Source organism: Anabrus simplex, chromosome 4 (genome assembly GCF_040414725.1).
Source record: "Anabrus simplex isolate iqAnaSimp1 chromosome 4, ASM4041472v1, whole genome shotgun sequence".
NCBI lineage: Eukaryota > Metazoa > Arthropoda > Insecta > Orthoptera > Tettigoniidae > Anabrus > Anabrus simplex.
The window spans coordinates 261814232-261828469 of record NC_090268.1 but is presented as its reverse complement, the minus strand read 5'-3'; the positions used below and the strand labels follow the sequence as shown (position 1 = coordinate 261828469).

The window sequence follows — 14238 nt, the reverse complement described above, 5'->3', positions numbered from 1 at the left end:
CAGTATGGAAACTGAGCGTGCAAGTGTGTAGGTATTGCCAGCTGTATCAACATTCTTGATCAGTGACTGCATCAATCAACGCCTATAGTGAGATTTACAGGTGTAAATCACACCTTGGTCCATAGGTTGAACGACACTGGTTGTGTTAGGAGGAAACTAGGCCAACTTGACAATGGAAAGCAACACGTGGGTGACCAGTGGCATTGTCGAGAAAAAGAATAACTTTGCAATTTTCCTTCATCCTACAGTAAAATTTTTTCAGCCATTCTACCATTAGAGCACTGGTCATCCAGGCTTTCCCATTGCTCCCACAAGTTACCGGAAGCTTGTGCAAGTCCAAGTTTTTAAAACACCTTGGTTTTGCTGATTTCCTGATTACCAGGGACTTTTCCATTTCCCCCTCCATGTTAACGCACAACAGTACTGTAAGTCCTTTCGACATTTTACCCCCACTACACTTTTCCCCACGAAGTGCAAGTGACTTTGAAGGCAAGGTTCAAAAAACCAATCCTGTTTCGTCGGCGTTGAAAATGTCTCGTAAGTTCATAGCCAGAAATTATATTTTGCAACTTTGATTTCCACTTGGCTACTACATTTCCATCCACGTCTTTGGACTCGCCAAAGACTTCATTCAATATGATATTGTGTCTTATTTTGAAACTCTCCAGCCACCCAGTTCTTGCTTTGAACGCAGTGTTGCCAAGATTTAGCAATGCCAAGAGCCATTTCTGTAGCATAGGTCCACTAACCAGGAAGTTTCTTGAATGGGCACAGACAAATCATTGCCACATTATATCACTGATTTCTTCATAGCCTGTTACCTTACATTTCCTCTTCATTTGTCCATTCCTCTCCATCCACTACTTAGCAATGTCATCTTTATGTTTTAAAGTCTCATAAACTTGAACTTTTTCCACATCTGAAACGCGACAATTTCACGCACAGGCAACTTTTCCTTTTCACTTGCTTCAATAACTTTCACTTTCTCGTTGACGTATATTTCTTAGCCATCGTACTGTCTTCAAAACTGAGACAAATTTATCACGGGACATAAAGTAAGGGAACTGTTTACCTTAGAATTGGGCTCAAGATGTACATCAAGATAAAGATCTCTACGAACCATGGCAAGAGTCACAAAATTAGTGGAGATATAAATCCCATTCTACCAGGAATAGGGTAAACCCGGACCTCATTAGAGCAGCGTGTTACGGTCCGTAAACACCCGACTCTTCCCCTGGCAAAATATTTATGTAGGCTACCTGCAGTACTGGGTATACCTAAATAAATTTCACAGCTAAAGCATAATTTCCGCATTATACAGTGATTATTTTAATAATTTCTTTCCGTTTCCACGTTGAACAGATTTCACTTTATACAACATACTTAACATGCAAAGCCATATCCACTGCGCCGGGACCACAACTTTCGTACACGTTAGACAAGTTTCTGCTTTATAGACGTTCCGCTTTGAGCAAGTTTTACTGTAAAATAAAACACATTAGATACAAAAAACGCCCAACATGGTGGCAAAATCCCTTCTTAATCTTCCATTGTAATTTTGTCCCAAGTGTTCTGTTCATAGTTTATGGAAACCTTGTACCACGTAAATTAGGCCTACATCGACTTTTAAAGGTTATGTTGAAGTCGAAAATATGGTTTTGAATGTAGTATAAATTCTCAAAAGTATCAAATAACAAAACAGATGTTGCACCTTACATACATGAAACCATGGGAGGTCTTGGGATTGCCCGTTACTGTTTTCATCCTGTTTGGTGATACAATAGAAAAAAGAAAGAAAATACAAACATCTAACGTGGACATAATGTGGACGTTTTACAAGTATGAACATTTGACGAAACTCGTTCCATCTTCAAATAGACCGGTCGAAATGTGCTCTATCTCCTTCCAATTGTTTTGGTCACAATCTGCTTTATGATTTCCGAGGACTCTCTAACAATACCACCTGAATGCAATGCTAAGATGGTCCCTTTGGAAGTTCACCGCCAATCGCTTTCCCAGTATACTACTTGCTCTAATTATTGCAATGACGGGGTGGTAACACCAAGACCCATTGGTATGCCGCAGCGGTCCTTTCGTGAGATACAGTTTCTTGAAAAACTCTTGATCGAGGATTTAGCGTTGATGGGACTGAAATTTCTGGACGGTTGTTCCGGGAAATCGTTTCTTCGAGGAACGAATAATGCAGGATTTTTACAACATGATTTAATTAGGATGCTTGCAGGACCATGTAATTCGAGCAAATAATCTGGTAAAACGTAGTTTCCAGGAATGGATAAAAGGTTCCACTGTAAATGATATCAAAGAAAATACCAGTGAGGCAGAAATTCGAGCAAGTTACAAAATTGCTCACATCACTGCAATGAATGGGAAACCATTCTCGGTGGTGCCTATTGTGAAATGTATGCTTGCTGTTGAGGAATGTTTAAACCCAAGGAAGATGTGGAAATTTTACAGCTGATTGTGTCTAAAAACATACAGCGTATCATCACATTTGCAGCATGGGAGGGGATTTGGAAAGTCAGCTCCAATGTAAAATTCAAAATTTTGTGGCATTTTCACTTGCACTTGATGAAAGTACAGAGTAGTAGACAATGGTCAACTAGTTATATTTGTGAGTAGTGTTGACATGGAACTGCAAGTTACGGAGGAACTCTTAGATGTGGTACTGCTTGATTACACTGCTACAGGTCAGGCGGTTTGTGAATCCATGGAGAACATGAACTTGCCATGGCAAAAACCTCGATCTTATGGCTTCATTCTCAACTAAGTATTTTTTTTCCACCAGGTGGAAAATAAATAATACTTAGTTGTGAATCTGTTAAAGTGCGATACAGACCATGAAGTTGATTTTATGTAATTCGTGGCTTCAGTCGGCGTGCCACAAATGGTCGGGCGACAACAGGACTTTGTCTGTCGGTTAAAAAATAAAGTTAACTGTGAAGTCGGGAAGGCGATGGTGAGTATTCATTGTTTCATTCACCAAGAGGCACCATTGTGCCACAACAGTGGAACTGGAATCTGTTATGAAAGTTGTAGTGACTCGTGTATATTTTGTCCGGCGTCACAGTGTTAATCATTGTCAGTTAAGTATTTTTATAAGTTGTCGAAGCGGCTTATATTGATATACCCTAGCACAGCAATGTTTGCTGGCTAGGTAGGGTACAAGTTTTTGGTGTGTTTTAGCCACCTGCGAATAAATCGCTCTTTTACTGGAAATACAAGGACTGACAAAGCAATGTCTGTCTGATCCAAAATGGGTATCAGACTTAGCATTTAATGCATATATAACAATGTACCTAACCACCTGTGTAAGTCACAGCAAGGGAAAGATCTGATAATCGTAGATGTGTGCGATAAACTCACAGCATTTACAAAAAAAAGCTCAGTTTGTTTGAACGGCAAATTTGACAATTATCTATAGAACATACGGATTCTCCTGTCTTTCGAAGTGAGGTCCCAAGAGCTGGATGTTTTGAAAAAAGAAGAAGTAAGATTGTTCAGTACTCCTTTCTCAGTTACCTCTGATGGCTTCCTGTCATCAATGCAACTGGAAATAATGGACTTCTAGAATTCTACCTTACTAGACAAATAGAACACTCTGGATCTCTCACGATGGTATCCCATATTACACCAAGAAAACCCTAGACTGCACAAGAATGCAGCACAGATCATGTGTATGATTGGTTCCACATACTGTTGCGAACACCTTTTCTCTTCCATGAACAGAATTAAAAGCAAAGACAACCAATACTTGGAGATCCAACAATAAAGAGTGTTCTGCGCATCACATTAGCAAATGCAATACCTTCTGATAAATCAGCACTTGTTACCAAAGTAAACCATGGAAGTTCTGATACCCAATAAACATATTCTATTCTGCATCTTGAACTTGTCTGTTGAGTATCTCCTATTCTACTAATTTCTTAGTCATACACATTGAACGGTATTCCCCGTCAACAGTCTTCACAAGGATCCACAGGCCAGTGATGACAGCATGCCCAGCACACAGCTGTACTGGATGCAGCAGGCAGACTCCTACAACACGCGAGTACTCCACTGCTTACTGGTGAACACCCAAGCTATAATATCCTGCTCTGCGGGGTCAGATATGAAGTGAGATAAATCTTCGTAGCAAATTTTTACTACTGAATGCCCTTCCTAGCATAAACATTATCGTTCTGTGATGCAATTTTATTTTACGTAAATAAATATCACACGAGAACACGTTCACTTCCTTGTATAAATTACTTTATTTACATGGTAAGTCACAACACGCAATTATACATACCAGCAAATGACACTACACCACTTAATAGCGGAGTACCCTGAAGTCGATTCTGACAAGTACAGATATTAACAACACTGACTCGCGCACTATAATATACACCCTCTTGAACTCCCCGACTCCACCTCGGTGCCCAGCAATTACTCACTGTCCATCACTTGCCTTTAAGTCCAACTAGACTGAGTCCAGCACTCCGAGTCCAACACTGACTTGACTGTCTCACTGACTGACAGCTCGACATATATACTATTCGATCAACCCTCTAGAATTATCGATTTCTGGAAGAGTTCTTACAACACTCTAATGGAACACACTCAAAACACCGATCGACCAGCTAGTCGAATGGGTACTCAAACTTTCGTTTACTGTTTACCAATACATATGGAAATCTCTACAACATTCCTAATGTCTCTACATGTATCTTGAAAATAAAACCTTACAGTAAGTTTCCAGAACCCTTCATATATACAAAATTATAGTACATACGAACATTATGGAATTTTCTACCGCTTTCGACTAAATACATTTTGAGGTTAAACTTATACACAATATGTATTTGAGGTTATACAAATTTATACTACATATTTACAGAGAAACCATGTACTAGTCATGTTTGACACCTAATAAAAGATAATTTTAGCATTAAATAAACTATAATTAAAATATATTAAACATAATAATTGAAGGTTTTACACCAGTTACGATGTCGTACCTACGACATCATCGTCTGAGGAGTTTATGAGCCGAAATGAAAGACATTATATAAGATAGTAGGAAGGGAGAGTGAAACCCAGTGCTGACACAAAGCCTACTTCTGACAAAAAGCACCAAGGGGTGTGCTCAAGGCTTCAACGTCCCCACCCAATGGACAAACCACCATCAATAGAGCCATTTACACACCCTCCACATGAACGCTGCGGAGAGATTTGGAATTGAATCCAGGCTTTTGGAAAGCAATCTAGGGATTAGAAATATTATACCACCACCTATCCTACGCTGCTCACCTACATTCTGATGGGGTTTTTTTTATTTTTGCAATTCATCACGATTCAAATCGGCTGGTCATGGTGTCAGACCATAACGATCGTGATCAACAGGTGGGCTATAATCAATAAATAATAATGACTGAGTATTTCATTGTTTCTCAGAGTAATTTAGAGAAGAGAAAGCAGTTGCATTATTAACAGTCGTTCTGCTATTCGTTTCCCTTGCATTTTTCAAAACTATAAATGATACATTTGGCAAGTATTGCACTGGTGCCCCTCGAGTTATTTATTTGCCCATACGAAAAACTTAATTCCTGGAGAGAGGAATGTTAAGAATCACCCTCTACTTGAGAAAAACAAGATTTTGTTACTATCGTTGCATATAAAGTTAGTGGTGATGAAAAATTCCCTTAAGGCTTTGGATAAACACGGTGAGGGTTTCAGGGACTTGAGAAAAAATATCCTAAACTCAGTGATAGCAACTTAAAAGAAGGCATATTTATTGGGCTGCAAATCTATGAGATCATTCATGAGAAAAGAGAAATGAGCATGGTTAGCTTTCAGACAAGTATGCCGTAATTTGCTTTGAAACGTGACCGCTGACAACTACAAGAAACTTATCATGAACTTGTTCAAGAATTATCAATAGAGCCCTGCACAGATTTACAAAATAATATCCGCATCCGCTCCGCACTCCCTTCATCCGCAAATGGTTATCCGCGGATATTATATGTATTTACCTACAGAACATTACACCAAAGATATTGAAACAGATAGATCTGTTAACATAATACAATAGGCCTGACACCTGGCACCACAACCCCTACAGTCACAGGTTTGAGGGATTTTCTCTTGTGACAACTACCGACATATTGACTTTTGTTCCTTTCTTCCACTAATTGCGGGCAGGAGCCCGGCTTAGGTCAGTTTTACGGTTTTATGATCTCAAGGCTCTACATATCATCATTCTCCTACACCAATGACAAGGGTTTTGTCTGTACTTTGCTCAGAATTGAAAAAGAATTGTATTTCTGTATCGGTCGTGTCTAGAGTACCAAGGAAATGCACTTTTTAATTTTCCGTAATTTCTGTTGCTCATACGTGCGTGTATTACTAGAAAATGGCTGAAGATAATTTAATGAAAATCGGTATGTAAAGCCATGGAATAAGTCGGGGAAAAAGGAACTACAGTCTATGCTATAAATAATTTTATACACCCTGGTTATAATGGTAGTTTAAGGGAAGGCACCTAAAATTTAATTTTTAATTATCTATGTTATTGGCCCTATCGTCCGACTCCATTGCTAAAGGGTTAGCACGCTGGCCTTTGGTCACAGGGGTCCCGGGTTCGATTCCCGGCAGGCTCGAGAATTTTAACCACAACTGGTTGATTTCGCTGGCACGGGGGCTGGATGTATGTGTCGTCTTCATCATTTCATCCTAATCATGACGCGCAGGTCGCCTACGGGCATCAAATCAAAAGACTGCATCTGGCAAACCAAACTTGTCCTCGGACACTCCCGGCATTAAAAACTTCCACCATTTCATTTCACTGGACCTATCAAAAAGTACTACATAACAATTTCCGATCATTTATGTCTTATTCAGTTTTAACATACCGACTATGATAAGATTGGTGGTGATGCTGATTATTGTTTTAAGAGAAGTACAACTAGGTGACCATCCCCTATATAACACTAATCAGAGAGAAAAACTGGAAGGGGTCTGACACTTCGAAGAATGTAGGTATTGGCCCAAGAAGGATAAGGGCCATGAAAAGCGTGAAAATTAAGGACACTATGCCTCCATACCTAACACTGTCGAGTTGACCGTGGGAGGTCAGATAGGATAGATAAAAGTGAGGAACCTGGCGCAAGTAAGTGGAAGCAATGCCCCAGGACTCACTAAGGGTGGCCAACCCACACTCCCAAGTTCACAGAGCCCTTGGGACCATATTTAGTCACCTCTCATGACAGGCAGGGGATACCGTGGGTGTTATTCTACCACTCCCACCCACAGGGGCACAACTATAATAAGAGAATTCATGAATTTAGATGAATTTAGACTTTTGTTGCTTAGTCCATATCAATGCTGAACATTGCTGATATCGAGATATTGTTCAATCGTGTTAACCGATGATGGATTTTGTCATGATTGTCTTAACGTGTAAAAACGCATGGTCATCGGTCCATATCGACAAGGGAAATTGTAATGACAATTATAAATGGACAAAAAACGTAAAAGAACGATCGCTTGAATAATAAGACAAGAGGGACTCATGAAAGAAAGGACGATTCACTTTATATTAGATGCCTTAATTTCACAGAGTCGGAAGAAAACTAAATGTGAAGGCCTACAATACAGAAAGCTCATAAAACTGATCCGCTCCGTAGTGTAACGCTTACTGTATTTAGCTGCTGTCCTCGGGGGCCCGGGTTCGATTCCCGGTACTGCCAGAAATTTAAGAATGGAAAGAGGGCTGGTACATGGTTGAAATGGTACATGCAGCTCACCTCCATTGGGGGTGTGCCTGAAAAGAGCTGCACCACCTCGGGATGAGAACACGAGTTTTTGTCCGGCTCCATGGCTAAATGGTGCTGACCTTTGGTCACAGGTGTCCAGGGTTTGATTCCCAGCAGGGTCTGGAATTTTAACCATCATTGGTTGATTTCACTGGCACAGGACCTGGGTGTATGTGTCGTCTTCATCATCATTTCATCCTCATCACGACACGCAGATTGCCTATGGACGTCAAATCAAAAGACGTGCACCTGGCGAGCCTGTCCTCGGACACTTCCGGCACCAAAAGCCATACGTCATTTCATAAAACTGATGAATAATAACATTCCATTGACCATTGTTTGTTAAGTGGTTTGTGTCTTCTGCTGCCACTCACCTCTGATAAGACGGGATTACTACTGCGTGGAGATAGTGGGTTCAAATCCCACTGTCGGCATTCCTGAAGATGGTTTTCCGTGGTTTCCCATTTGCACACCAGGCAATGCAGCTCACCTCCATTGGGGGTGTGCCTGGAAAGAGCTGCACCAGCTCGGGATGAGAACACGAGTTTTTGTCCGGCTCCATGGCTAAATGGTGCTGGCCTTTGGTCATTCACGGCCGCTTCCTTCCCATTCCTAGGCCTTTCCCGTCCCATCGTCACCATAAGACCTATCTGTGTCAGTGCAACGTAAAGCAAAATAGCAACAAAAAAAAAAAAGGAATGCACGGCGTAATGAAATGAAATGTTAAAAAGCTTAATTGTGTCTACAAATTCTATTGTGTTTTAAATTGAAGTTTTCACTTGAAAATGATAATGAAATTTAAGGAATTTTTGTACAAACTGAGTTGTAAGTGGTGGTGGTTCCTCTAAAACTGATTATAGGTCTGATGAGGAGCACCAGCCCTTTGTATCCTGAGGCCATAGGCAACTCTGGATTCATATCCATAAGTTGAGATATTTCACTGTTATCTAACAAAAATGTGGTATTCTTTAACAAGCTTTTGAGGTCTCTCTGTATTCTAGCAGTACAGTCTTTTTTGATTACTGGAAATTGGTTCTTGTTAAAAAATGCGTGCATTTTATTGATGGAGTCGTTCTCTTCCATAAACACCGTTGCGTTCCCTTTATCTGCCTTAGTAATGAGTAAATTATTACCCCCGATTTTCTTATGAAGATAACTGATTATTAGTGTCATCTTTGACGGGCATATTTTCCTGGGTTGTATTCAAAGGATTCTGACCTCATCTTGTTTCTCTATCAGGAGTTTCGTGATAAATAATTATGTTTCGGGCAAAGTGTTAATTAGATCATTCTTCGAAAGCAGTATTTCCCAGTTATGTTTGGGACCCTTGCTCAATGTACGTTACATTCTGTTGGGGTGAGATTAATACTATTTAGGTAGATTTTCTACTGGTGGATGGAAATTAAGTGTAGTATTTGCATCAATATATGGTGAAATGGGTCCCTTTAAATTATTAGTTTAGCTGTCAATACAGAAACATGAAATTTATATTCTGTGATGTATTCCGTGTGTCAAGAGGCAGAAGACAGTGTTCATTGACATGCTGAAAAATCCCTTCACCTCATTTTGAGGAAATATTTCAGTGTGTTCTTTTGTTAAGTATGTGCATTATGCCAAAATTGTCTGCTTCCAAGCATTTTTTAATTAACCCATTCGCATCCTATTTAAATACCGTAGCAGTTCACTGAGAAAACCCATTTTAAACCCGCATTATGGCACACACTGTGAGGATGTGGGCCACGGTGAAGTTGGCACCATAAAAAACACACTGAGGGGTCTTACCCCTTTAGGAGTTAAAAGCACATAGATCTTCAATGACATATCCACAGCCTACACAAAACTACTGCCTCTCGGGAGGTCATGTGGTCTCGCCGTAGACTTCCCCACCGCCATCATTTGTATCACTTCCCGTGTCATCAACATTACTACACGCATCACTCGAACTCAAACTTAAGACCTTCAGGGTCTATTTCGTCGTCACAAACAATACTGTCTTCATAGTTACTCTCTAAAACACTATCTATGATGATGATGATGCTTTTTTAAAGGAGCCTAACATCGAAGGTCATCGGGTTTTAGCTTTCATATTCCATCTTCATCAACACCAACACATCTGCTTGACGCCATGATTGTAACTGACGTGAGCGAAATAATATGAGCAAAGATTCTTTTATCTCTTGTTCCAGAAGTGTGTGATAACCTGGAGCACAGGAAATAACCGAAGTCACGTGTCTAAACTTCAGCTCAGAATGTATACAAGTGGCATCTGTGAGTTAGTAACTGAACTACATGTATTGATATACAGCAATGCATCGCCGCGAGCTGAGCTCGTCATTGAATTCAAATGCCACGAATAACTTTTGCGAGCCAGGGCCGTCAAATGATGCGATTGGGTTAAATACTGGTTACAGCAGTTTCCCAAATTTTGCCTCGGATGGCAAAACTATGTTCTGTAGCATTTACAATATTAAACTAATGGGACTCGAACCGACAAATAATGGTATAGCAGCATCAAGCAATGACGCCATAACAACTATGGCTACCAATGAAGTTTGATATTACTCTGCTTACGTGCAACTCGTAGTTACTGGCAACAACTTGCTAGCTCGGGAAGACTTTAAAAACTCTGTGTTAGCTGGACAGGACGAGTGATATATTTTATAAATTACATTATAACAACTTATTTTTCATATAACATCATGCAGATTCTTCATGATGTGCAGACACCAAGGTGCCAGAATTTTATCCCATGGGAGTTTATGTGCTGGTAAATCTACAAACATGAGGTCAACATATTTGAGTACTTTGAAATAGCACAGGATTGAGCTGAGATTGAATCTACCAATTTGACCTCTGGAGACCAGCATTGGACTTGCCTGTGGTACTCAGTCCTGCACTTAATCTACAATACTACTGTAGTCTATTATCAGCATATATCAAGAAATTACATAAAATATATAAATTAAGACCGAAACATTTGTGATAAATTGAGATATCAAATCAATTACAAAGAAAAGAGAGGAGGATATAAAAAATAAAATTTACCTGCTTTCCAAGATCCACTAGCTGCTCTTTGAGTCTAGCATTTTCTCTTTCATGATGTTCTTTCAACTTATTAGCCTCCAACACTTGCAGCCTCATCTGACCCATTTCATTCAAAGATACCTCCAGGTTCTTGGAAAGTTTCTCCAAATTTTCTACCATGCTTTCATACTCCTCACGTTGCTTTTTCAAAATAGGGGCCTTATTCTCTATTTCCTTTCAACATAAAACATCAATGAATCTCAAAATCAACATCCAGTAAGAGCAAAAAAAAAAATTTTCAATTGTACAGCATTCAAAAGCAAACACAAAATCAGAACAAGAATGAGGTCATGAACATTTTAAGTATATGCCAAAAAGTGGAGGGGTGTGAAAATTGTACTTGTATGGATCATCATATGCATAAAAGTGGGAAAGAGTGTAAAATTAAAGAGATTTTGCAACATGTAAGGATTCACAAAATGAAGGTTACAGCGCAATTCATCACAAAAACTACAATGCATACCAAGGAGATATAGTGCTTCAGTATCTGATGTGCTCACTGAAGGACACATTCTGGAGTAACAGCAACCTATAACATACCTGCCAACTTTTAGAAACCAAAAATAGGAAGATTTTTTAAATTCTTGGATTTCATCACATATATTCCACCACGGTCTACGTGAAAGGTCACGATAAAAGGCATACTTATCTACAGTTACAATGCGAATTGACCATTAAATTTAAAATCTTAAACTAAGAAAACATAAAAATAGTTAGAAGAAAATGTACCTAATCACTCTCATTTTTGACATTTACATACGAATAATATTTGTCACACCGACACGTGCAACAAAATGCATAATACCGTATTTTCTCGCGTAATTACGGCACATTTTTGACGAAAAATACAGGCGAAAACTTCGGATGCGATTCAAGGAAATCGGATATTTACAATTCATTTACATCTAAAAGATACATCAAATATAATCCAAACACAATTGGTTCAACCCATTTGCAGTTATCGTCATTTGGCGTAAAATTCCGGCGTGAGATTTTTTTCTGAAAAGTCAAATAGGGTACATCAGATAAGTTAGACACGTGGGTTTAAAGTACCGACACTGGAAAATATTCTTCCCATTACGAGTTGACACTACGACCTGAATGACATACCGGCAACAAAATAAAAACAAAAAAAACTGTCCAACACGAGAACGGCCGGGCATCGAAGGAGGGACCCTGCTACATTACCCCAAACCATTTGTATCCAATCTTGTACGAGTGACGTGTCCATCCACCCTTTTTCTTGAATACGAACGTGGATCACTGGCGGAAATTTTGCTTTAGGCATTGTTTTTCGTTTTAGAACAATGTAAGGTGCAAGCTTTCTGCCATCAGCTGTTACAGCAAGCAATGCAGTACATCGTTGTTTTTTTGCTTCCGGTAGCGCGTGCGATAACACTGTATGTTCCTTTCTTATCTATTGTTCGACTTATGGTATATGGAAACTGATTGGCGTCAAACCTGCCGTTCCTATAAGGGAGATAAAATATTCCTTCACTTTACGCTTCTCAATCACAAAGCGCTGAAAATGGTTTAAATCATTCGTCACTTTTAGGCATAATGTTGTTCTTTGTCGAAGAGAAAGTCCATTTCTCTTCATAAAATTAATTCAGCCTCGGCTAACCTTCAAATACGAGACAATGATTCCACGTGCCGCAGCTATTTCTCATTCATTAAAATGCAGCATTTTGTGAGAAACGGCTTATCCAACATTGCGTAACAAAATCATATAGTTAAGCAGATAATCCTCTACTTGCGGAAACTTGCCACTTTTTGATCCGCGAAATGCTTTGCGAGACTTGTTGGCCGCTTGAAGTGCACTTCTGTTACCGCGGTAGCGCATGTTTCATTTGGACACTGAAAACTTGCTGCCCGCTGCTCTATTCCCGTATGTTTTGGCGTAACTGATCACCGCAAGTTCGTATGATGCAGTATTAATCGAGTACTGTGGACTGACAAACAATTTTGAGATCACATAATGTCCCGTACGCGAAACACTTGTAAAACTAGTGCAGTGGAATTTCCTGCCGGCTAATACAGCACGTTGCCTGTATTTGGAATGCCCGCTTTCGAAATAGGAAGCCCTCTACCTGAGTAGTTGGCATCTTTATTTCGAAACGCATCCGGAGCTGAGTGATGTATCTTCGAAGTTGTGGGTGTGTCAAATTCCACTTTGGACCCAAAAATATTGGGATGTGTAAATTATGCAAGGGCGTCGATTACGGTACGCGAGAAACTACAGTAGTTTCCTTCAATATCCGGTAAAATGTACAGAAATTTATAGGCATCTCTGAGCACTTGGAGATAACGTTTGTCATATTTTTTTTTTGGCATAACGAGAAAAGAAAATACCAGAAAATGTCGTAGAAATGCAAGAAAAAACACGTGGCCTACAACTCCGACGAAACTACGCACAGAAACGATGTTAACAGCGCGCGAACAACACAATAACAAACTCGTTATTTCGTCCCGATTAACTGAGTCGTTAGCATGCGCTAGCCTCTTGCTTGCAGGACGATTGCCGCCCCGAATCCCCAGCTGTATAAAGCGCACACACTGCTGTAGTGAGCGAAGGCGACGGACGAAACACTCACGAAATAAAGCATCAAATACGCTTGAAAATTAGGTTTCGTAAATTACACAAGCACATAAGAATTTATCCTTTATTCTAGGGGAAGAGTATTGGCCGTACTAGAGGTTATATTAGTCAAAAATCGGAAGAAGTAAAAATAAATCGGAAAATCGGAAGACGAGTTAAAAACCGGAAAGTTTCCGGGTAAATCGGAAGGGTTGGCAGGTATGCTATAATATCTTACACCTATAATACCGTATTTACGCGACGAATCCCCGCCATCAAATAATCCCCACAAGCTTACTTTAGGAAGGCTAATTTTGAAAAAAAAAAAAAAAATGCCAACACTGACCAAATAAAACCCGCACCCCAATTGCGTGCATCAAATTTTTAAAAAATGTATGCAGGGATTATTTGCATAAATACGGTATTTTACATCGTAACTTTCATATACACTTTGTTACACATAAGAGTTCAAATGTAATTGTAAGTGAATTCAGAGTCATATAGAACGAAGGAAGTAAGTACACAAACATGTTTCATGCAGCAATTAAGGATGAGTTTTGTACATGCTCAAGTTATACAAACACTGCAAGTTTATTTTCAGAGAGTGAGTTTTCGTCAGCATCATAAAAATTAAGCAGATCAATTACAGAAGCAATCCTTAAACTAAAGATGACCAACAGCATAGAGCCAAGCAATGAGCTGGTCTGAGCTCATTCAGTCAGATTAAACCTGCTGCCAGAACAAACGGAGGGGGACTCGAAA

At 39.6% G+C, this 14238-nt stretch overlaps 1 protein-coding gene across 3 annotated transcripts in view; it reads right to left on the bottom strand.

Annotated features, from left to right (window-relative positions):
- Mgtor (Megator) overlaps positions 1–14238 on the bottom strand; it is a 546425-nt gene that overhangs the window by 442740 nt on the left and 89447 nt on the right. For all 3 annotated transcript variants that reach the window (XM_067145519.2, XM_067145521.2, XM_067145520.2), the window contains exon 8: positions 10860–11072. In XM_067145519.2, coding sequence (XP_067001620.2) covers positions 10860–11072 — 213 coding nt within the window. The remainder of the gene's footprint in view (positions 1–10859; positions 11073–14238) is intronic.